Source organism: Paroedura picta, chromosome 4 (assembly GCF_049243985.1).
Source record: "Paroedura picta isolate Pp20150507F chromosome 4, Ppicta_v3.0, whole genome shotgun sequence".
Lineage (NCBI taxonomy): Eukaryota > Metazoa > Chordata > Lepidosauria > Squamata > Gekkonidae > Paroedura > Paroedura picta.
The window spans coordinates 2,531,961-2,554,761 of record NC_135372.1 but is presented as its reverse complement, the minus strand read 5'-3'; the positions used below and the strand labels follow the sequence as shown (position 1 = coordinate 2,554,761).

Sequence of the window (22,801 nt, the reverse complement as noted above, 5' to 3'; positions counted from 1 at the left end):
CAGGGCGCTGCAGGAGTCGAGTGTTTGGGAAAGGACTGCTGTGGGGGTGAGCGTGAGGGCGGGAGCACCCCGAAGGACAAGGGTGGCAATTGTGGGCACTTGGCTGATGAGCCCAGAAAGGAAAAGGGGGACCCTCTGCCGCCCACAGGGACTGGAGCCTTGGAGCGCTACTCCATCCTGTCCCTGCACGGGGTGTGCCCAGGTGGGGCCAGAATTCCTCCCCCACTGCTTTGGGTGAGGGTGCAGGTGGGCTTTCCTCAAAGTGAGGCCTCCCTCCTCATTCCCCACCCAGGCCGTGATGGCCCAGCAAGACAGCTACGTGGAAATGCAGCAGAGCGCCCTCCTGGACCGGGAGAAGCAGCTCCGCCTGCAGTCGACGCGGGGGAACCTGCTGCTGGAGCAGGAGAGGCAGCGCAACTTCGAGAAGCAGCGGGAGGAGCTGGCCAACGTGCAGAAGCTGCAGAGCCAGCTGAAGGCGGAGCAGCAGCGCTGGGAGCGGGAGCGGGACCGCCAGCGGCGGGAGCTGGAGGCCGCCGAGGCCCAGCAGCAGGAGCGCGAGGAAGCCGTGGGGCAGCTGCAGGCCCGCCTGGGCCAGGAGAGGGAGGAGCTGGAGCAGCAGCGGGAGGCCTACCAGCACGACCTGGCCCGGCTGCGGGAGGCCCAGCGAGCTGTGGAGAAGGAGCGCGAGCGCCTGGAGCAGCTGCGCAAGCTGAAGAAGCCGCCGCCAGGGCCGGGCCCCTTCTCTCCGGACACGGGCCTGGTGAGTGCGCCGTGCAGCAAGGAGACCTGGAGGAGGGGGGGGGGTTCCCCACACCCCAAGGCAAGCCGATGGAGAACGTGCCACGTGCAGCCACAGTATGGCACAGAACTGACAAACTGGGGAGCATAGGGTGGGCAGGCGTCATTGGGGTGGGAAGGTGCTTACAATTGCAGCGGGTGGGGGAGGCCTGCCTTGGAGCAAGCTCAGTGAGGCCCCCTTGCCCCGCCCCGCCCCGCCCCGGTGGTGGTATCTTCTGCAGTTCCGGATGCCTAGTTAGGTCCACTGCCGGGGCCGAGGAATCCTTGCCCCGCAGGTCCTGCGGGCTGAACCAGGGCTTGCCTGCCGTAAGTGCTGTGCCTGCCCCTGGGCCTGCCCCTGGGGGCCACCTGTGCTGGTTCAGGGGAGTTTGGGGCCCCTTTGGAGGAGGCCTGTTGGGCCTCAGAGCCTGCCTCTCCTGCAGGAGCTCCAACCGGCCGCTCTCTTCCCAGGGTCACCCCCTGGCCCATTCGGTCAGCTTCAACGGCGAGGGGCTGGAAGGAAGCCCGGCCCCCGCCAAGCCCTGCGGACGGGCCAGCCTCTCTGCGGTGGACTGCCTGGAGCGGCCGGAGCTGGCCCGGCGGGAGAGTGCCGCGGCAGAGGGGCGTCCCGTGCTGCCCCTCAAGAACGAGGTGCCCCTCCACCTGCTGAGCGCCACCAACCAGATCCAGAAGCCGGCCGCCGTGCAGCAGCAGATCCCCACCAAGCTGGCAGCCTCCACGAAGGGCGGCAGAGACAAGGCGGGCAAGGCCGGCAGAGCCTCCCAGCGGACAGACAGCTCAGGTATGCCGGCAGTGGTTTTGGGGGACAGCTTGAGCTGGGCGGCTGGCTGCTGTCGGGGGCCTTGTCTCGGAGGTTGGATCAGCACCGGTCCCGTGGTCCTGCGCCAGGAAGGGGCTTCTCCAGAGCCGGCCGCAGAGGCCGTCTCTGGGATATTTCCCGGCAGACTTCTCCGGCGGAACCTCCCTGGCTCTGCTGCCTGGGGAGTTGGCCCGGTGCTGAAGGGCTCCCTTTCTGCGTTTAGCGTCCGTCGACCTGAGGCAGCTGCTTACTCCCCGGCTGTCAGGGAAGGAGGAGTCCGGGTCCCGCAGCAGACACTTTGCCAACCCGGTCTTTGCCCACGGCCAGAACGCGGCCTTTCTGCCAGGTAAGTGCGCTCTGAGAGGCGGATGTGGGGCCACCGGCCGAGCCCTCCTGCTGGCTGCGCCCTCTGTCAACCCCCCCCTTCCCTCCCGGCAGACCTGCCTGGCCCTCTGGAGACCCCTTCGGAAGCACCGCTCTGCCCGGCCAGCCTGGTGAAGCCTAGCAGCGTTCCCAGCCAGCTGCCGGCAGCCCAGGACGAGGCGACCAAGGAGGACATCATCTTCTTCTAGCCGGCACCCGGAAGGAAGGCCTGCTCCTCCTCCTCCTCCTCCTCCACCCGCTTGGGCGGTCAGGACCCGTCGGGATGGGTGGCTCCGGGCCTGCAGCATGAGCGCCCTCTTGTGGGTGACTTTCACAGGTGCTTGTTCCTTCTGGGTGGGCAGGCCTTAGCCACGGTCTGTGCCTCTCTAGCCTTTGGACTGAACTCCGTGCTGCCCTGGAGCAGAGAGGGGCCAGGTGCAGCGTTGGTTGTGTCTGCTTGTCTCCACCCTCCCCAGAGACCTCCGTCTTTGTGCTTCTGGGGCGGCTTCTTCTGCCAAAGGCTGTTGACGGCGGCGCAGAAACCAGCTGCTATGGCCAGGGGGTCCCTTTCCAGAGAGGTGGGCACAGCATGGATATGCAACTGCTGGAACGCCCATGATCCTGCTCTGTGAAACGAAGGGAACAAACACCGACCCCCTGGCTGACCTCTGGCAGGATCTCCTCTCCTGCTGCCTGGCCTGGAAGAGGTGGGTCCTGCTGCAGCCCACCAGCATCTGTGTGGTGCCCCGTTCTGCCATCTCTGTGACTGTGATGCCAAGTGCCAGGCACAGCCCTTGGCCAAGGGGCCCCATCACGCACCTTCTCAGCCCCACTGGGGTTGTTCAGCAAGGGCAGTCGTGCGGGTCGGGCAGGCAGCAGAGGTGGGGAAGTGCCTGTCTGGCTGCCCACATTCCTCAAGAGCAGTGAAGCTTTTTTTTTAAAAAAAAGAAATATTCAGCTTGGTGTGAGAGCCAGCTTGGCGTTGTGGTTAAGAGCGGCGGCTTCTAATCTGGCGAGCTGGGCTTGATTCCCCACTCCCCCACATGCAGCCAGCTGGGCAACCTATCACAGCCCTGATAATACTGTTCTGATGGAGCAGTGATATCAGGGCTCTCCCAGCCTCACCGGGTGTCTGTTGTGGAGAAAGGGAGTGTAAGCCACTTTGGCCTATAAGAACTCTCCCTCCTTTGGAAGAGTATCTTGGAGTGGCAAGAAACCAGAACCCGTGATTCCAGCTTCCCTTCCACACTTGCCCTTGTACGCCCCCTTCAGCTTATAAACCAGCCTCCCCCCTCCCCCATTTTACAGCAGGTGTGTTCCTGGGTATCCCTTTCCTTTTGCTGTGACTGGGCCACAGTTGTGCTCCCTCCCCTCGGCTTGCTCTTCCCACGCTCCGCTTGTGTCTGACTTGGTCAAAGACAGATGGGCCGAACCCTGTGAGTGTCGTTCTGACGGGGGCAGGGAAGGATGTGGCCGCAGCGGTCTTGGTCAAACAGCCTATGTGCAGGAAGGCCAAAGAGGAACGTGGGCAGAAACGAGCACGGTGGGGCAGAGAGTGCTTGGCTGAAGCTGATGGGCTGCAGGGAGGGGACATGGCGTGTGGAGAGCCAGCTTGGTGCAGTGGTTAGAGTGCGGACTTCTGATCTGGCCTTCCGGGCTTGATTCCCTGCTCCTCCACATGCAGCCAGCTGGGTGACCTTGGGCTCGCCACAGCACTGATAAAAGTGTTCTGACCAAGCAGTGATATCAGCGCTCTCTCAGCCTCACCCACCTCACAGGGTGTCTGTTGTGGATAGAGGAAGGGAAGGAGACTGTAAGCCGTTTTGAGACTCCTTCGGGTAGAGAAAAGTGGCATCTAAGAGCCAACTCTTCTTCTAGATTGGGGGAGGGGGGCTCCTTTTCTGGGCCTGCCACACCCCCCACCCCTTCTGTCTGCGGAGGCCACTTGCACCCCAAATGCTACCTGTGCCATACATACTCCTCAACGGCGTTTGTTCATTTTTTGTACTGAGCAGAATTGGAGCACTTTAGAATGCGGTTGGTGTTTTTTAAAGTCCTTTTGTGTGAGAGAGTTCCTGTGCCCAGAACGGTGACTGTCTGGAGCCCGCCTGAGGCTGCTCACGGTTTAAAAACAGCCCCCCAGCAATCCCTTCTTTGCCCCACTTGAGCAAAGTGGCATGTGGAGGAGGGCTCGGCCTCGGGCAGCCCCCGCAAGCTCCATGCCTCACCTGTCATTCTGCCCCAAGCTCTCTGTCTTCGTCATCCTCTCTGTTTCTTTTGTGGTCTCTCTGGTTCAGAATGTTCGATCTGTTTCTTAAATGGTGCACTGTTTTAATGATCAGAAAGGCGACCCGGGCATGCCGGAATGAATTTTTTTTAAGCGATGATTGCTGCTATTTTGCCTCTGCAGGATGACTGGGGAGCCACAAATACATCGGGAAAATGGACCCCCACCCCACCCCCCATGTCTTTAGCTTCTCTTTGGTTAGTCCCAAACTTATCAGCTTTATTGTCATGGAAACCACAACATGAATACAAAGGCGCTGTTCTTTCCACTTACCCCGTCCCGACGAAAAGAAAAACTCAAATACTTTTCCCTTCTCAAAGGCTAAAACACCTATAAGAGGCTCTGAAATTTGAATTGATCAGAAGAATGATACATTTGAGTCCGGGCAGGTATGTGCAGCCACATGAAGGCTTAAACCTTGAATAAAACTGTGTGTGTTGACTTTTGAGTGCCTGACTGGACTCAAACTTTGCTGTATGGCTTCAGATCATTGTGGCCCCCCCCCTTCCCCTCCAACAAAATCTTTCTTATCAGGACTTGCTTGTCAGTGGGGCTGCCCTTGGAAGCTCCTTGCAGGATAGTGGCTGCTTGATTCCCATGCTGAGCCAGTAAATAGAAAGAGGGGCTACATGGAATATGGGACATGAAAACTGAGGGCATGACCACTATGTATAAATATAGTCCCCAACAATAATATTCAGAAGAATAAATATTAAATATGTACAGAGAGAAAGCAAGTCAGTGACAAGATCCAGCTGTGCATAAAGCCAGATGCAGTCATCAGCAGTATCTGTTTAGAAGGAAGGAGCAAGAAACCACAACACGCATCCCGAAATCCACAGTAAGGGAAGCCCTGTTTCATAAATGAATGTATAAATGTACAGCAGATACGAGCGTAACAATAAACTCTTAAAAAATAGGTTAGCAGAGGCGTGAAGAAGAATAGCCTGTTCTAGCTGTGCCATGAACAGAGAGGCAACAACAGAGCCCGTTGGGTCTGAAGAAATGGAAAGTTCAGGAGAGGCCATGCTATGGGAGAAATAAGATTGATTTATTACATTTTTCTATCGCCCTCCTTTGTGGCTCTGAGAACATGAAAATCAATAAGCATGCATTCAGTAACCACATCAATCAGCAATCACACCGGTAACATTGAGCATTTAATTTTCCACTGTATAGGTATTAATGTTTTGTCCAGAACCCTGCAAATTGGTCAGATCGGGGGGGGGGGTGTCCGGAGGGCCCAGTAGAGGATGTTGGGCTTCCCTGGCCTCAACCGTTTTGCAGGCCCTGCGGAACGATGCTGGCTTCGTTGGAGCTCCTCCTGGAGACCCTTCCACCATGTGGGGGCCAGGTGTGCTTCCTTGGGGCCAGGGGTCACCTGCCGGTTGGAGTTGGCTGAGCATAGTACTACTTGGGGGACTAGGCAGAGATGTGGTCCCTCAGGCACACTGGGCCCAGACAGCATCTGGCCTTGAAGGTCATTACCCAAACCTTAATCTTGATCGGGGGTTCAACGTAACCAGTGCAGCTGTTGGAGGATGGGCCAAATGTGGGTTCTCCGCCATTTAGATTTGAAAGAAGGTTGAGAGGTAGAAGAGCTCAACAAATTGGCATTTTTCAGACTCTCTCCTCAAGACACATTACAGATATTGTAACGGGGCCAGCCCACTTCTGCTTTGCATGCTTGGTGCTGTCCTTGCCCACCCCATTCCAGCTGGTTGCCAAGTCCAGGCAAGTGGCAGACTCTGGGCAACACCCACTGCCACCACCTGGCTCAAGCTCACACACAGTCCAGAGGCCTGCTTCCTGGCCAGGTCATTAGCACGAGAAAGGGAAGGAGAACAGGGGCTTAGCCACCCTTCCCCTCTCCCCAGAGGAAAAATCTGCCGACTATTTCTGAATAATTCTTCGTACTATTGTCCTATTGGACATAATCCTGTTCCCCACATTAGTTGTATTATTCGCCTTGTGCAAGAAGCAGCCGCCCGTGACTATATTACAGATCATATTGCATCATTTTTGTGCAAGAAATGGAGCAGGATACCCACTTCTGTGTCCCTCCTAAAATCCAGAAGTATTTGGGTCTCCAGGCACCTACTGTCTCTGCTACAAGGTCCACTGGAGAACCCCTGGCAGAGCATGATTACCCCGGCCTATCATCTTAAGGAGTCATAAAATTGAGGGCATTCATGTTCCAGATCAATTTATTATCCATACCCTAGATATATCTCTTTTGACCAAAATCCCTTTACAAGAGGCTTGTACTCTTATTAAACATTCTCTGGCCTCCCTCCCAGACCCTCTCCCACCTCTCCCTCTTTGCTTTTGGACCCACTAGACATTTTTAACACCATTTCGTTTCAACAATTTTTCATACACGTCACTGACCTTTCCATGGGCTCTATTTTTGCCCCTGCGTGTTGTCAATCTTAAGTCACCTTTATTGGCATTTTTTAAAACAAGGACAATAATATACAATCAATGACAGATAAAATCATATAATATTTGACAGATCAAATAATTATAGCATCGTGAACGAACTTTGCAGCTCTTTCTGTTATTTCTTGATCTGCACGGTCAAGGCGAAAAAGAAGATAATCGGGGAATTCTGCTAAATGTATTAAAATAAGCATCTGGTAAAAAGGGCATTGGGGAAAAAACATGAGAAACCATTTAAAGATAGTCCTTCAGAATAAGATACACCCTGATATAAAGAGTTTATTATTATGATTGCGTCTGCTAGAAGTTTATGTATTCCTTTATGAAATAGTGTTTCATTTACTGAGGATTTTGGGATGCATGTTGTGATTTCCCGCTCCTTTGTTCTAAACAGATACTGTTGATGGTTGCAAGGAGCTTTATAGTGACTTGCAGTCTTCCTGTATATATTTAATATATTCATTGATTTTCAGCCTACCTGGACCAGGGATTGAACTTGGATTTTATATATATGTGGCTCTCTGGAATGGCTCATGGTAACTGTAGATCATGAACACCTGGAGAACCAGTTTGGCCACCCCTGACTTAAACCTTCCTTTCTCCCCCGTGGAAACTCAAAGCAGCTGCCATCATTCTCCTGTCTTCACATCCCAGCAGCCCTGTGAGGTAGATTAGAGCGAGAGAGGGGGGCTGGAACAAGAGGGGATTCAAGCCTGGGCCAACACTCTGGATTTAACTCTGGTTCCACGCAGCTCCGTTGCTGCCACCCTAAGAGGGTCTGTGGCAGGAGGGCCCAAGTCCAGTTCCCAGAATCTCCCCTCAACAAAGGACCAGTGAAGACCTTTCTCCACCGTGGATGCAGGAGAGCTGACCCCAGTCAGAGCAGGCAGCTCAAACAATGACGGGCCAAGGGTCTGATGCAGATGCAGAAGGGTGGGGGGGGGTGTTCACATGGGAAGGCCACTGCTATGGGAGTGCCAACCCTAACCCTGTGCAGAAGAGCCAGGCTCTCTCTGTTGGGGGGGGGGGGGGGCACTGATGAAGGCTGGGGCAGGGAGAAAGGGGTCTACTGGCAGCCTTCCCTGGACTTGCTGGGCACGGAGGAGAGGTGTGTGCCCTGAGAGCCAGGAGGGCAGAAAGGAGTCAGAGGCAGCCCCTGTACAGTCCTGTCAGGCTTATGGGCTCTGATTGGTTACACAGCAACTGGCTCTTGCAATGAGGGTGGGCGTGGGTGGCCTTTCCCTTCCCCAGCTGGGAGCCTGTTTGTGGCCTGCTCCCCTGGCCTGGCCTTCACACCCCTGCATTATCAGGGCTCCCTCCCAGATGGAGTGGGCCAAACACGTCCCTCTGAGCAATGAGTTTTGCTGGGAGCAGCAATTACACCCCTTTCCCCCCCTCCCTGTGCTGAGTTGAGTTTGGGCCAGTTGTCCCAAAGCGGCTTTTCATACCGTCCCGGTGCTTCCCTTCATGCAGGTTTGGTAGAGGCCAGCCAGAGAAGAGACGGTCCCCATGAGGCCAACCAGCCACGGTGGGAATTTCCCCGCCCAGAGCAGTCCCGGAGGCAGCCAGTGGATGGCGTTGGCCAGATCAGCCGTGTTGCTGAGGATCATCAGGGCTTCTGCTTTGGCTTGGGCCCTCAGCGCTTCGGGGCTGGTCTGCAAGCTGCCACTGTTGGGAGAGGAATGGCCATCAAGCTGCCTGCCGGGCCCCGAGAGCCACTTAAATTCTGGGCAGGAATGCGCCTTTTCCAGAGAGGCAGGAGGAGACCGTCTCCTGCCTCATTCCCAAGGAACGCACGTTCTGTGGTGTGGAAGGATGTTTCTTTCAGCACTCATGCAAAGATGCACGCGCACATCTGTCCGAGGGCAGGGGAGACACAGGGAAGGGGTCATACCTGGGCTGTGTTTGTAGTTTTCTTCTGAGCTGCGCCAGGATTCTGAGAGAGCTGGAAGGAGGATGGGAAAGGCAGAATTTCAGCTGTGTGCAGAGTACCTGGAGCACGCCAGGTGTGCTTCCTGCCCCCTGCTCCCCTTGTCCCAAATGTGCTTTTTTAAACTCTGAGATGAGACCAAGACAACCACTGACAGGGCTGATGGGGCTGGAGCCATCTCACCAAAGAGAAACAGGCTCTTGCAGCAAAGGGGGGCTGGCGAGGGAAGCAACATCTTTAACCGCTCCTGCGGAGCAGAAAAAATAAAACAGTAAGGGCTCCAAAGGCGAGCCCTGTCCGGGATGAGGAAGGGTGCCGATTGGCCCCTTCCCCGGGACTGACAATCGGAGGGCCCAGTCGGCAGGCGTGAAGTGCCTCCCAATCCGCCCCCTCCATTGTCCGCCGCATTCGGCCGGCCGCCACCATTTGCTGACTCGCTGCCAAGACGAGCAGCAGCCCCCGGAGGTGACAGGCCGCGGTGGCGCGAAGATGCGGCAGCAACAGGCTGCAGGGACAGGCAGCGGCCGCCGCCCAACAGGATCGGCGCCTGCAGCGGGGAAACTCTGGCCCCCACTCTCTACCGAGGCCGCCTCCGCCGCTGGGATAGGCGGCAACACACACTTCGGCCCCACCGCGAGCTGACCGCCGGCATTTGCTGCCTCTCCGCAAGGAATACAGGTAGGCAACAGTGCAGCCACACCAGAGGACGCCGCGGTGGCGGCGGAGAAGTCTCCCAGGCTCGCATACGGCCGGCCGCGGCTGCGGCGAGGGGGGGAGGCCAGGAAGGCTGAAAGGCGCCCCGGGAAGGGTATGACGGCCGCTAGCGCCCGCTGTATTTAAAGTGAGGGGACTTAATTACTAATTAGAATAATAAAAGTTGGAAGGGTTCTCCAGGGTCACCTAGATTGGTACCGGCAGCCGCACCTGCCTCCCCCCCCCACAGCGAGAAGGAAGGGAAGACGCAAACGCGCATGCGTGCAGTTGCCGTGCATGCGCCCCTGGTGGCAAAAACATGCACGGCAACTGCATATGCGAACAGCACATGGACCGTCGGCTCTCCCCTCACCCCCGGAGGCAGTCCCTGACCTCAGAAAGGTTGGTGACCGCTGGTCTAGTCCAACAACTACCTGCCCATCCACTGTGACTCCAATTTCATGGCCGAGTGATCCCCCACCAAAGACCTCCAGAATCCAGCCTGGCCTCGAGGGAATTCCCACAGTGGCAATCAGCAATTCCCTGGGTGTGCAAGGAAGGGCCCCAAGTGACAAACCCTGGCACATCCCTTCCTGCCCACTCACTCCCCATCTGCTGAAGTTCACAAAATGACTCTCTAGCCTCTGCTTAAAAACAGAAGCCTATTCCCCTGAGGAAGCGCTCTAACTGTCAGGGTGGAGCTGCATCCCCACCCACCCCCAGCAGCTTTCTTACCGAGCAATCCCCAGGATCAGCGATGTTCCCCAGAGCGCCATGCTCAGCGCCCACCACTGCTGTGAATTGGCCCGGATGATCCGTGTGTCTGCCGCCCAGGCCACGTGTTCGCAGGGATAGTAGAGCTGGTCAGCCAGGTTGTTGAGGACAGAGAGCCAACGCACCGGAACATCGTCCTCCTGCAGCACGCAAAGAAGGCAGAAGCTAAGGCCAGTGGGCCTTCTTCGGGGTCTGAGCTCTCAGGTGCGGCATGTGAAATGAGCCCCTCTGTTTTCTCGTGGGACTGGCCCGTGGTCCCCAGATGGCCTCGATGGCAGAGTAGAGGCTCGAACGTGGGTGTCCCGCACTCTAACCAGTGTTGGCTAAGCAATTCTGAGAAGCCAGGAATGGGAAGGCCCAGGGAGTGGCCAAGCCCCTCCAGTCCAGAAATTAAGCGGGGGGGGGGGGGCAGAACGCACGAAGGTCGCCCTCCTGCGGCCTGCTCACGCCAAGGTCCGTGGATCTGAAAGACCCCACTCCCTTCCCTTGCGGGGTGTGCGTATGCTGTGCTCTTGCCTGGACAGTTATTGAGCTGTGGGGCTCTGTTGTGTCAGGGGGAGGCTCTTCTTTCTTACTCCTATCACAAACTAAAAATTGACTTAGATTCAGGCGAGTCATAGAATCACACTGCCTGCTCATGTTTAGTTTACAATCCACAAGTAATTTTGCATTGCATTGCACTGGTCTGAAGCAAGAGGATAAATTGAGTCCAGTGGAATCAAGGCCTAAGCGTCTGTGTGCACGCAAGATGTGTGTGCACACAAACGCTTACGCCTTGAATGCATCTTCGTTGGCCTTCCCGGTGCCCCTGGACTCAAACTCTGCTCTAAAAACTGGCTTGTTTGTTTTTACATCATGTGAGACAAGCCGGCTGCTTCTCGGAGGCATCGAAGAAAAAAGGAAATCACGAGGCACAATGATGTAGTCGTCTTCTCTATGTTTAGAGGTGAAAAGGTTATAACATAAAGTCTAAATGGTCAAACATATGATCAAACATAAAGAGTCAACCAAAACGGGATCCTCGGTTAAGTGGCCCGCTTTCTGTTCTATCTTCGTCAGCAGTTGCTCTTCCAATATACCGTCACAGTAGTAGTCTTAGTATCACATTGGCATAAGGCTCATAATCATCTGGGGATTTCATAAAGGTAAAGGTAAAGGTACCCCCTGTGCAAGCACCGGGTCATGTCTGACCCTTGGGGTGATGCCCTCTAGCGTTTTCTTGGCAGACTCAATACGGGGTGGTTTGCCAGTGACTTCCCCACTTTACTAAAATCAAATGACATCAACCGAATTTCCACGATCCATTTCATAAAGTGCCCCAATTTCTCGGAGGCATCAAGCAAGCAACTGAAAGGGACAAAGTTTAGACTGAGGGTGGCAGAAGGGCAGCTCTGTAATTTGAGGACCGCTCCTTTGACAGGAACCCAAAAACTGAGCTGCAAAACAATATTAAGAAATCAATACAAATATTAAAGTGCACCAACAATAGATTAAAAACAAAGTAAAATCAACACATATCTAACTGCACGAGACAGAATTAGACCAAACGCTTTTTGATCCTCAGGGGTCAATTCATTATGTGAGATGCTCTCTTGTACAAGATCAAAATCTCAAGGCTTGCTGGGGGACAGAGAAAAAGCTCTTTGGTGTCGCTCCAACTGGTGTTTCTAAAGGACCTGGTTTGGAGCCCAACTTCTAAAATGCGTCCTCTCTGAGGCCCCCCCTCTCAGCTTTTGCCAGCTGTACATCAAGAGTGCATTCCCAGGTGTGCCAGATTAGGTGAGCACCGAAGCCCGAGGCCAGCGCCGCCCATCCCCTCCCCTCCCCTTCTTGGCACTGGCTGCCTCGGGCTTCAGTGCTCACCGAAGCATGCCGAAGCGAGCAACCCTAGGCTGGACTAGATGACCCAGGAGGTCCCTTCCAACTAGGATTCTATGATCCTGAGCATCTCTTGGACGGGTTACACACATGCCGTCCAATAGATTAGATAAATAACTACCATAACTGATGACGTTAGTGGCAGGGTAAGAGCTTTTGTGAGGCTCTCCAGGACTCTTGCTCTCTTCTGCTGCTACAGAGTCCCTCGACCACCCACCTTGACCTGTCTGAAGAAGTGGGCAGGGACTCAGGAGAGCTCCTCCCCCAGGCACAAAGATGGTTTGTCTTGAAGGCGCTGGTGGACTCTGGCCCTCTTCTCCTGCTGCAGACAAACCCAGCTTGGTCTATCTGAAGAAGTGGGCAGGGACTCAGGCGAGATTCTCCCCCACTCCAAGGGGTGCTGCCTGGGTGAGATGATTGCTGGGTAATTGTTGGGAGGATTTAAAAGGGCTGCTCCTCACCAGAGGCAGAGCTCAGACAACTGAGAGCACGTGGAGAGAGCTACTGGGGAGAGTTGCTGCTGACCAGGTGAGCCTATTGTGCTGACTGGGTGAGGTGATTGCTGGGTAATTGTTGGGAGGATTAAAAAGGGTTGCTCCTCACCAGAGGCAGAGCTCAGACAACTGAGAGCACGTGGAGAGAGCTACTGGGGAGAGTTGCTGCTGACCAGGTGAGCCTATTGTGCTGACTGGGTGAGGTGATTGCTGGGTAATTGTTGGGAGGATTAAAAAGGGTTGCTCCTCACCAGAGGCAGAGCTCAGACAACTGAGAGCACGTGGAGAGAGCTACTGGGGAGAGTTGCTGCTGACCAGGTGAGCCTATTGTGCTGACTGGGTGAGGTGATTGCTGGGTAATTGTTGGGAGGATTAAAAAGGGCTGCTCCTCGCCAGAGGCAGAGCTCAGACAACTGAGAGCACGTGGAGAGAGCTACTGGGGAGAGTTGCTGCTGACCAGGTGAGGCTATTGTGCTGCCTGGGTGAGGTGATTGCTGGGTAATGGTTGGGAGGCTTAAAAAGGGTTGCTCCTCACCAGAGGCAGAGCTCAGACAACTGAGAGCACGTGGAGAGAGCTACTGGGGAGAGTTGCTGCTGACCAGGTGAGGCTATTGTGCTGCCTGGGTGAGGTGATTGCTGGGTAATGGTTGGGAGGCTTAAAAAGGGTTGCTCCTCACCAGAGGCAGAGCTCAGACAACTGAGAGCACGTGGAGAGAGCTACTGGGGAGAGTTGCTGCTGACCAGGTGAGGCTATTGTGCTGCCTGGGTGAGGTGATTGCTGGGTAATGGTTGGGAGGCTTAAAAAGGGCTGCTCCTCGCCAGAGGCAGAGCTCAGACAACTGAGAGCACGTGGAGAGAGCTACTGGGGAGAGTTGCTGCTGACCAGGTGAGGCTATTGTGCTGCCTGGGTGAGGTGATTGCTGGGTAATGGTTGGGAGGATTAAAAAGGGCTGCTCCTCGCCAGAGGCAGAGCTCAGACAACTGAGAGCACGTGGAGAGAGCTACTGGGGAGAGTTGCTGCTGACCAGGTGAGCCTATTGTGCTGACTGGGTGAGGTGATTGCTGGGTAATTGTTGGGAGGATTTAAAAGGGCTGCTCCTCGCCAGAGGCAGAGCTCAGACAACTGAGAGCACGTGGAGAGAGCTACTGGGGAGAGTTGCTGCTGACCAGGTGAGGCTATTGTGCTGACTGGGTGAGATGATTGCTGGGTAATTGTTGGGAGGATTTAAAAGGGCTGCTCCTCGCCAGAGGCAGAGCTCAGACAACTGAGAGCACGTGGAGAGAGCTACTGGGGAGAGTTGCTGCTGACCAGGTGAGGCTATTGTGCTGCCTGGGTGAGGTGATTGCTGGGTAATTGTTGGGAGGCTTAAAAAGGGCTCCTCCTCACCAGAGGCAGAGCTCAGACAACTGAGAGCACGTGGAGAGAGCTACTGGGGAGAGTTGCTGCTGACCAGGTGAGGCTATTGTGCTGACTGGGTGAGGTGATTGCTGGGTAATTGTTGGGAGGATTTAAAAGGGCTGCTCCTCGCCAGAGGCAGAGCTCAGACAACTGAGAGCACGTGGAGAGAGCTACTGGGGAGAGTTGCTGCTGACCAGGTGAGGCTATTGTGCTGCCTGGGTGAGGTGATTGCTGGGTAATTGTTGGGAGGCTTAAAAAGGGCTCCTCCTCACCAGAGGCAGAGCTCAGACAACTGAGAGCACGTGGAGAGAGCTACTGGGGAGAGTTGCTGCTGACCAGGTGAGGCTATTGTGCTGACTGGGTGAGGTGATTGCTGGGTAATTGTTGGGAGGCTTAAAAAGGGCTCCTCCTCACCAGAGGCAGAGCTCAGACAACTGAGAGCACGTGGAGAGAGCTACTGGGGAGAGTTGCTGCTGACCAGGTGAGGCTATTGTGCTGACTGGGTGAGGTGATTGCTGGGTAATTGTTGGGAGGATTTAAAAGGGCTGCTCCTCGCCAGAGGCAGAGCTCAGACAACTGAGAGCACGTGGAGAGAGCTACTGGGGAGAGTTGCTGCTGACCAGGTGAGGCTATTGTGCTGACTGGGTGAGATGATTGCTGGGTAATTGTTGGGAGGATTTAAAAGGGCTGCTCCTCGCCAGAGGCAGAGCTCAGACAACTGAGAGCACGTGGAGAGAGCTACTGGGGAGAGTTGCTGCTGACCAGGTGAGGCTATTGTGCTGCCTGGGTGAGGTGATTGCTGGGTAATTGTTGGGAGGCTTAAAAAGGGCTCCTCCTCACCAGAGGCAGAGCTCAGACAACTGAGAGCACGTGGAGAGAGCTACTGGGGAGAGTTGCTGCTGACCAGGTGAGGCTATTGTGCTGACTGGGTGAGGTGATTGCTGGGTAATTGTTGGGAGGATTTAAAAGGGCTGCTCCTCGCCAGAGGCAGAGCTCAGACAACTGAGAGCACGTGGAGAGAGCTACTGGGGAGAGTTGCTGCTGACCAGGTGAGGCTATTGTGCTGCCTGGGTGAGGTGATTGCTGGGTAATTGTTGGGAGGCTTAAAAAGGGCTCCTCCTCACCAGAGGCAGAGCTCAGACAACTGAGAGCACGTGGAGAGAGCTACTGGGGAGAGTTGCTGCTGACCAGGTGAGGCTATTGTGCTGACTGGGTGAGGTGATTGCTGGGTAATTGTTGGGAGGCTTAAAAAGGGCTCCTCCTCACCAGAGGCAGAGCTCAGACAACTGAGAGCACATGGAGAGAGCTACTGGGGAGAGTTGCTGCTGACCAGGTGAGGCTATTGTGCTGACTGGGTGAGGTGATTGCTGGGTAATTGTTGGGAGGCTTAAAAAGGGCTACTCCTCACCAGAGGCAGAGCTCAGACAACTGAGAGCACGTGCAACCAGTCCTGAAGAGGATAAGGAGATTGACCACAATAGGGAGCCTCTGCAGGCAGTTCGGAAAAAGACTGAACGGCGTAGAGCAAGACAGTTCTCGGGGCCTTTGGAGCTCCAGAATAGATTTCAGGCCCTTGCAGAGGAGGTGCAAGGGTCAACGAGGGAAGACGTCTCAAAGTCTAAGACAAAGGGAAGAGGCCACTGGGATAGAAGAAAATGGAGTTGAGAAGAAGCAAAAAAGGAGAGTGCTGGTCATTGGAGACTCCCTGCTAAGAGGAATGGATCGCCATGTGGCTGGGCCCGACCCCCTAACCCGAGAGGTGTGTTGCTTGCCAGGGGCAAAAATTAAAGACGTTTCAGAACAGCTGCCCAAACTCCTCAAATCTACAGATCGCTACCCATTTGTGATGGTCCATGTGGGAACCAATGACATGTCCCTGAATACCATCGCTCCTATTAAAAAAGAATATCAAGATCTGGGGAGGAAGCTCAAGAAAATGGGGGCACAAGTGGTATTCTCTTCAATCTTGCCTGTCAAGGGAAGAGGAGTGCGTCGGGAGAGGAAGATAATGGAGGTGAATCACTGGCTGTGTAGTTGGTGCCGGCAGGAGAGATTTAGTTTCTGGGACCATGGGATAGGCTTTCTTGAGGAAGGCCTACTAGTACCTGATGGACTGCACTTATCGAAGCTGGGGAAGAATGTGTTTGGCAGGAACCTGGGGAGATTCATCAGGAGAGCTTTAAACTGAAGCCACAAGGGGAAGGAGACGATCAACATAGGGAGTGTAAGGAAGGAGAACGATTAGGGGCAGCCCAACCAGCAAGGCCAGCTCATAGGGAACCAAACGTAAAAGGATTCAGATGTCTTTATACTAATGCCCGAAGCATGGGCAATAAGAAGGAAGAGCTGGAACTTCTCATGCTGATGGAAAGGTATGATCTAGTAGGCATCACAGAAACATGGTGGAATGATTCTCATGACTGGAATGTAATGGTGGATGGATATGAACTGTTCAGAAAAAACAGAATAGATCGAAGAGGTGGAGGAGTGGCACTGTATGTGAGGAAAGGGCTTACCTGTCAGGAAATTCTAGTGAAGGACAGTATATCTACAGTGGAAAGCATCTGGGTGAAAATAAGCGAGGGGAAAACAAACAGTGTGGTGATTGGTGTCTGCTACCGACCGCCTGACCAACAAGAGGATGTGGATGCTGCACTTTGTGAGCAGCTTGAGAAAATATCCAAGCGGCAGGACCTTGTCATCATGGGTGACTTCAATTTCCCAGATGTGTGCTGGGAAACAAACTCTGCGAAGCATCCTCAGTCATGCAACTTTCTGACGTGCCTGGCTGACAATTTCATTTATCAAATGGTAGATGAACCCACAAGAGGTTCAGCCATACTGGACTTAATACTGACCAACAGGCAAGAGTTGGTGGATGAGGTGAAGGAGGTTGGGACCCTAGGGGGAAGTGACCATGTCCTCATAGAATTCCTTTTGAGATGGGGAGCCAAGGAAGCTTGTAGCCAGACGCGGATGTTGAATTTTCGTAGGGCAAACTTTAATAAACTCAGAGACATGATGAGTGTCATACCATGGACGAGAATGCTGGAAGGAAAGGGAGCATGTGAAGGGTGGGTGCTACTCAAACAAGAGCTATTGCATGCTCAATCAATGACTATCCCAGAAAGACGAAAACACTGCAGGAGCTCTAAGATGCCTATTTGGATGAACAGAGAACTTCAAGAGGAACTAAGAAAGAAAAGGAAAATGTTCAGGAAATGGAGGGAAGGACACAGCTTTAAAAAAGAGTACCTACAGGTTACTAGGCACTGTAGAGCAATCATAAGAAAGGCTAAAGCTGAGAGTGAGCTAAGATTGGCCAGGGAAGCCCATTGTAACAAGAAAAGATTTTTCAGTTATGTGAGGAGCAAACGTAAAGTAAAGGAGGCAATAGGCCCACTGTTGGGTGCGGATGGACAAACTCTAACGAAAGATGCAGAGAAAGCAGAAAGGCTTAGTGCCTATTTTACATCTGTTTTTTCCCACAGGTCAAAGTGTTTAGGCACATCTAGAGATGGCCGTAGCCAAAGGATAGTGTCTGGGTGGCAGGTTAACATGGATAGAGAGGTTGTCGAGAGGCATTTAGCTGCACTGGATGAGTTCAAATCCCCTGGTCCGGATGAAATGCACCCGAGAGTACTCAAAGAAATTTCCAGAGAACTTGCACAGCCCTTGTCCATCATCTTCGGAAGCTCTTTAAGGACTGGAGATGTCCTGGAGGACTGGAAGAGAGCAAACGTTATTCCGATCTTCAAAAAAGGGAGGAAGGATGACCCGGGAAACTACAGACCAGTGAGTCTGACCTGTGTTGTGGGGTAGATAATGGAACAGATATTAAAGGGAGCGATCTGCAAACATCTGGAGGACAATTTGGTGATCCAAGGAAGTCAGCATGGATTTGTCTCCAACAGGTCCTGCCAGACCAACCTGGTTTCCTTTTTTGACCAAGTAACAGGTTTGCTGGATCGGGGAAATTCGGTTGATGTCATTTACTTGGATTTTAGTAAAGCTTTTGACAAGGTTCCCCATGATGTTCTGATGGATAAGTTGAAGGACTGCAATCTGGATTTTCAGATAGTTAAGTGGATAGGGAATTGGTTAGAGAACCGCACTCAAAGAGTTGTCGTCAATGGTGTGTCATCAGACTGGAGAGAGGTGAATAGCGGGGTACCTCAGGGCTCGGTGCTCGGCCCGGTACTTTTTAACATATTTATTAATGATCTAGATGAGGGGGTGGGGGGATTACTCATCAAGTTTGCAGATGACACCAAATTGGGAGGACTGGCAAATACTCCGGAGGATAGAGACAGAGTTCAATGAGATCTGAACACAATGGAAAAATGGGCAAATGAGAACAAGATGCAATTTATCCCAGACAGGGCCCGCCCTAACTCCTCCCCACATGCCCTTACTCTTTTATTCCTCCCGCTCCTCTGGAGTGGGGGGGGGGGGGTTAAAGATGATCTAGATGAGGGGATGGAGGGACTAATCATCAAGTTTGCAGATGACACCAAATTGGGAGGACTGGCAAATACTCCGGAAGATAGAGACAGAGTTCAACAAGATCTGAACACAATGGAAAAATGGGCAAATGAGAACAAGATGCAATTTAATAAAGATAAGTGTAAAGTTCTGCATCTGGGTCAGAAAAATGAAAAGCATGCCTACTGGATGGGGGATACGCTTCTAGGTAGCACTGTGTGTGAACGAGACCTTGGGGTACTTGTGGACTGTAAACTAAACATGAGCAGACAGTGTGATGCAGCGGTAAAAAAGGCAAATGCCATTTTGGGCTGTATCAACAGGGGCATCACATCAAAATCACAAGATGTCATAGTCCCATTGTATACGGCACTGGTCAGACCACACCTGGAGTACTGTGTGCAGTTCTGGAGGCCTCACTTCAAGAAGGACGTAGATAAAATTGAAAGGGTACAGAGGAGAGCGACGAAGATGATCTGGGGCCAAGGGACCAAGCCCTACGAAGATAGGTTGAGGGACTTGGGAATGTTCAGCCTGGAGAAAAGGAGGTTGAGAGGGGACATGATAGCCCTCTTTAAGTATTTGAAAGGTTGTCATTTGGAAGAGGGCAGGATGCTGTTCCCATGGGCTGCAGAGGAAAGGACACGCAGTAATGGGTTTAAACTTCAAGTACAACGATATAGGCTAGATATCAGGAAAAAAAATTCACAGTCAGAGTAGTTCAGCAGTGGAATGGGCTGCCTAAGGAGGTGGAGAGCTCCCCCTCACTGGCAGTCTTCAAGCAAAGGTTGGATACACACTCTCTTGGATGCTTTAGGATGCTTATGGCTAATCCTGCGTTGAGCAGGGGCCTGTATGGCCCCTTCCAACTCTATGATTCTATGATTCTGTGGTGAGGATGGGCGAGCTCTAAGAGAACAGCTCTGATGACAGTTCTGAGAGAACTGTGAGTTGCTCAGGGCCACCCAGCTAGCTGCATGTGGAGGAATGGAAAATCAAACTTTGTTCTCCAGATTAGAGGCAGGTCCGCGCATGCGAGTTTGCACGGGGCTGCCGTGCATGCACAGAGCCATGGGTCGCCCTCTCCCCCCACCCCTTGGCAATGGCCTAAGGAGGTGGTGAGCTCCCCCTCACTGGCAGTCTTCAAGCAATGGTTGGATACACACTTTTCTTGGATGCTTTAGTATGCTTAGGGCTGATCCTGCGTTGAGCAGGGGGTTGGACTAGATGGCCTGTATGGCCCCTTCCAACTCTAGGATTTTATGATAAGGGTTAGTCTTGAAGGAGCTCCTGGACTCTGGCTCTTTTCTACTGAGAATGGCTCGTGCTTTTATAGAAGGAAGAGGGTTGCAGGGTTATTGCACGTGTCCTCATTCTTGCAATGCACTCTGCATTCTTTACAGAAGGTTTTCCCAGTTTTAACACATTTAAAAGAATAAAAGCAGTCATCTGCCTCAAGCCCCAGCAAAAAAGGCAGAGTTTGAAGTATATAAACAATGGGGAGGACACCATAAGAGTTGACCCTCTTGCTGTCAGAGGCCAACAACCCCTGGCCAGGGACAGTATGGGGCTGCCCCTCCCTGATGGTCCTGGCTTACTTGGGCCCCCAGTCCATACTGGCAGCTGTAGGTCAGCATGGCCAGGTCATCGAAGAGGCGCAGGACAGTCCGGCAGTGGCTCAGCTGCTCTGAGACGGCCAGCAGGCTGCTCCCGACCGGTGCTTGGGCAGGGTCCTTCCAGGCCAGGGCCCCTCCCATCAGCTGGCAGCCATAGCAGAGGGTGCGAATCTGGGAGGGGAAAGGAACAAGAAAGCCCCCGTCAGACACCTGGCTCGTGGTTCCCTTCTCTTCAGACTTGCACACAACCAACGGCTCAGGCTGGGCAACCTACATGGGGTGGGGTGGAGATTTAGGGTGTGCTGCTTTACTTTGGGTTTTAACAGGAAACACTTTTATCGTAAGCTGTCTTCAACCAGAAGAAAAGGCAGATTATAAAAGTTTAAGTGAATAAGTACATGAAACACAGATTGGGGGAAAGGCCTCCACCCCGCCGCCTGCTTGTATGCCACTGTCTAAAACAGGATGCTAGACCAGAAGGACCACTGTCCTGATTCAGCAGGGCTCTACCTGTGTTATCTGCACACACAGCTTTTGAATTGGGCCTCTGCCAGTCTGGGGTTGCCAGCCTTCTGGCGGGGCCCGGAGTTCTCCTGGGATCACAACTGACCTTCAGAGGGTCTGGAGACCCCCTGGAGAAAACGGCTCCTTTGGAGGGTGGGCTCTGGCATGACACCCCACTGAGGACCTGCCCATCCGCAGACTTCCCAGTGCTCAGGCTCTACCCCCACATCAGGAATTTCCCAGTTAGGAGCTGGCCACCGTGGCCCTTTGGCTCCACATGGGTCTTTGAAAGCTTCTCTTCTCTGCAAGGTCTTTAATGCTGCACCAAATCCTTCCTTACTGAGGAGTCAGCCCAGGCGAGGGTGCCAGCTCCTGGTTGGGAAACGCCTGGAGATTTGGAGGGTGGCGCCTGAGAAGGGTGGGGTTTGGGGAGGTGTTTAAGAGCAGCGGCTTCTAATCTGGCAAGCTGGGTTTGATTCCCCGCTCCTCCACGCGCAGTCAGCTGGGTGACCTTGAGCCAGTCACAGTCCTTATAGAGCAGTTCTTTCAGAGTTCTCTCAGCCCCACCTGCCTCATATGGTGTCTGCTGTGGGGAGAGGAAGGGAAGGCGATGCTAAGCCACTTTGCGACTCCTTCAGGCAATGAAAAGCAGGGTATAAAAACACAACTTTTCTTCTTTACTGGGAGGTAATGCCTTAGAATCTGCCTTCCAAGTGGATTTCTCTCTGTCGCCTGAAGATCAGTTGTAATCCCTGGAGATCTGGAGCTGCTACCGGGACCTTCGTAATGGATACAACGGATTACAAGCACAAAGCAACGGCCATGCACCACCTTCCCCACACAATGGCCCAAACAATGTACTTGTTTTGATATTGCAAAGAGATCTTTCTAGACAGTGGCATCTTTACAGATAATTTGGCCGCACAGATAAACTTTGGAAACTTTTTTTTTTTGCTCCAAAGTGTTCTGCCTTTTGCATTTGGAAATTCACCTCCCGACCTCAGGGGTCCGCTCCCCTGCAGGAAAGGGGTGCGTCGGAGGGGGGGGGGGCCCGCTGCCCTCCCCAGGCTCTTCCCCCGGCGTCGCCAGGAGTTTCCCGCCCTGGACCTGGCAACTGAACCCCGTCGCCCCGCCCCTTCCCCCTCACCACTCGGTCTCTGCCCCGGTAGGTCTCCAGCACCGAGACCAGCCTGCCGAGCAGACCTCCCTGCGCTCCCGCCGCCATAGCAACGCTTCCGGGTTCCTGCCTCCGGGCCAATCCCAGTCTGACGCGACACGGTCGAGGGTGTGGCCTCCGGGAAGGGGAACTGCAAGTCCCAGAAAGCAGCGCGCCGGAGCGAGGGCAGGGAGGAGGCTACGGGAGCTGGGAGGGGTCGAAAAGGGGGCTGGGACGAAGGTTGCCGCGAGCGGGGGATTCGGGGGTAGGGTTGGCAGATGTAGTTTGGGGAGCTCCTGGAAAGCTGGGGACGGAGCCTGGGCGGGCAGGGACCTCTGGAGAGTCCACTCCAGGAGAGTTTTATGTATTTATTCACTTTTGGATGTTTACCCCGCCATTCCTCGAGGGCTCAAGGCGGATGATCTCTGGAGTCGAGCAAGCCAAAGACCTTCTCCTGCTAGTTTCCCCCCCCCCCCCCCGAGGAATCGAGATTTTAGTTTCCAAAATCTCATAAGATTCAGGGTCTCATAGGGTAACATCTCTAGACTGGGAAATTCCTGGAGATTTGGGGGTGGAGCCTAAGAGTTTGGGAAGGAAAGGGAACTGAGCAGTGAGCTGTTTCCACAGAATTCACCCTCCGAAGTGCCCGTTCCTCAAATGCAAGGGTGGCCAAACTGTGGCTCTCCAAACGTCCATGGACAGCATGGCAGGGGCTCATGGTCATCGTAGTCCATGGACATCTGGAGGGCCACAGTTTGGCCACCCCTCCTCTAAGGGGTTTCCAACAAGACAGTTTTAGAGAGGAGCAAACCCACCATGTCATTAGAAGGCAAGATCTTGTGGCTGAATCTCACTTACTTTGGACACATCATGCGATCAAACTCGCTAGAAAAATCATTAATGCTCGGCATGGTCAGCAGCAAAAGTAAATGTGGTCACCAAAGGATCCGCTGGCTCAACACGATCAAAGCCAACACAGGGATGGCCGTGAACCAACCAAAAGAAGCAGTCAGAGACAGGGGCGTATGGTGGAGATTTTCCTATAGAATCGGCAAGGGTCGGGCACGACTTTACAGATGACATCATCCTCCTCCTCTAAGGCAGTGGTCCCCAACCTTTTTATCACTGGGGACCATCAACGCTTGACAATTTTACTGAGGGGGGGGGGGGGAGTTTACTCCTC

The 22,801-nt window shown here is 53.8% G+C and overlaps 2 protein-coding genes across 7 annotated transcripts in view; one reads left to right on the top strand and one right to left on the bottom strand.

Annotated features, from left to right (window-relative positions):
• ARHGEF18 (Rho/Rac guanine nucleotide exchange factor 18) overlaps window positions 1–4,695 on the top strand; it is a 69,766-nt gene extending 65,071 nt beyond the window's left edge. For all 5 annotated transcript variants that reach the window (XM_077331523.1, XM_077331524.1, XM_077331527.1 and 2 more), the window contains 4 exons: window positions 293–760; window positions 1,249–1,579; window positions 1,821–1,943; window positions 2,036–4,695. In XM_077331523.1, the coding sequence (XP_077187638.1) occupies window positions 293–760; window positions 1,249–1,579; window positions 1,821–1,943; window positions 2,036–2,169 (1,056 nt within the window). In that variant the 3' untranslated portion in view covers window positions 2,170–4,695. The remainder of the gene's footprint in view (window positions 1–292; window positions 761–1,248; window positions 1,580–1,820; window positions 1,944–2,035) is intronic.
• A 1,973-nt stretch (window positions 4,696–6,668) lies between these two features.
• On the bottom strand, window positions 6,669–21,710 carry PEX11G (peroxisomal biogenesis factor 11 gamma). Of its 2 annotated transcripts, XM_077331530.1 has the most exons (6): window positions 21,610–21,664; window positions 21,169–21,241; window positions 19,941–20,129; window positions 10,048–10,226; window positions 8,584–8,634; window positions 6,669–8,357 (listed from the first exon to the last, which is right to left on the bottom strand). In XM_077331530.1, exons 3-6 carry the CDS (start codon window positions 20,097–20,099, stop codon window positions 8,132–8,134), a joined length of 615 nt encoding a protein of 204 aa, XP_077187645.1. In that variant the 5' UTR covers window positions 20,100–20,129; window positions 21,169–21,241; window positions 21,610–21,664; the 3' UTR covers window positions 6,669–8,131. The 2 variants fall into 2 exon arrangements, with proteins under 2 accessions (XP_077187645.1, XP_077187644.1); XM_077331529.1 differs by lacking the exon at window positions 21,169–21,241 and having other exon boundaries at window positions 21,610–21,710.
• Between the last annotated feature and the right edge of the window lie 1,091 nt (window positions 21,711–22,801).

Bases quoted from the DNA above. Each gene is read 5' to 3' on its own strand.
- PEX11G (XM_077331529.1), bottom strand. From the start codon at position 21,687: ATGGCGGCGGGAGCGCAGGGAGGTCTGCTCGGCAGGCTGGTCTCGGTG. The intron at 10,227-19,940 runs GTAAGCCAGGAC...TGCGTGCTGCAG, and splicing joins AGTATGGACTGGGGGCCCAA to GAGGACGATGTTCCGGTGCG. The intron at 8,635-10,047 runs GTAAGAAAGCTG...TCCTCCTTCCAG, and splicing joins CTGATCCTGGGGATTGCTCG to CTCTCTCAGAATCCTGGCGC.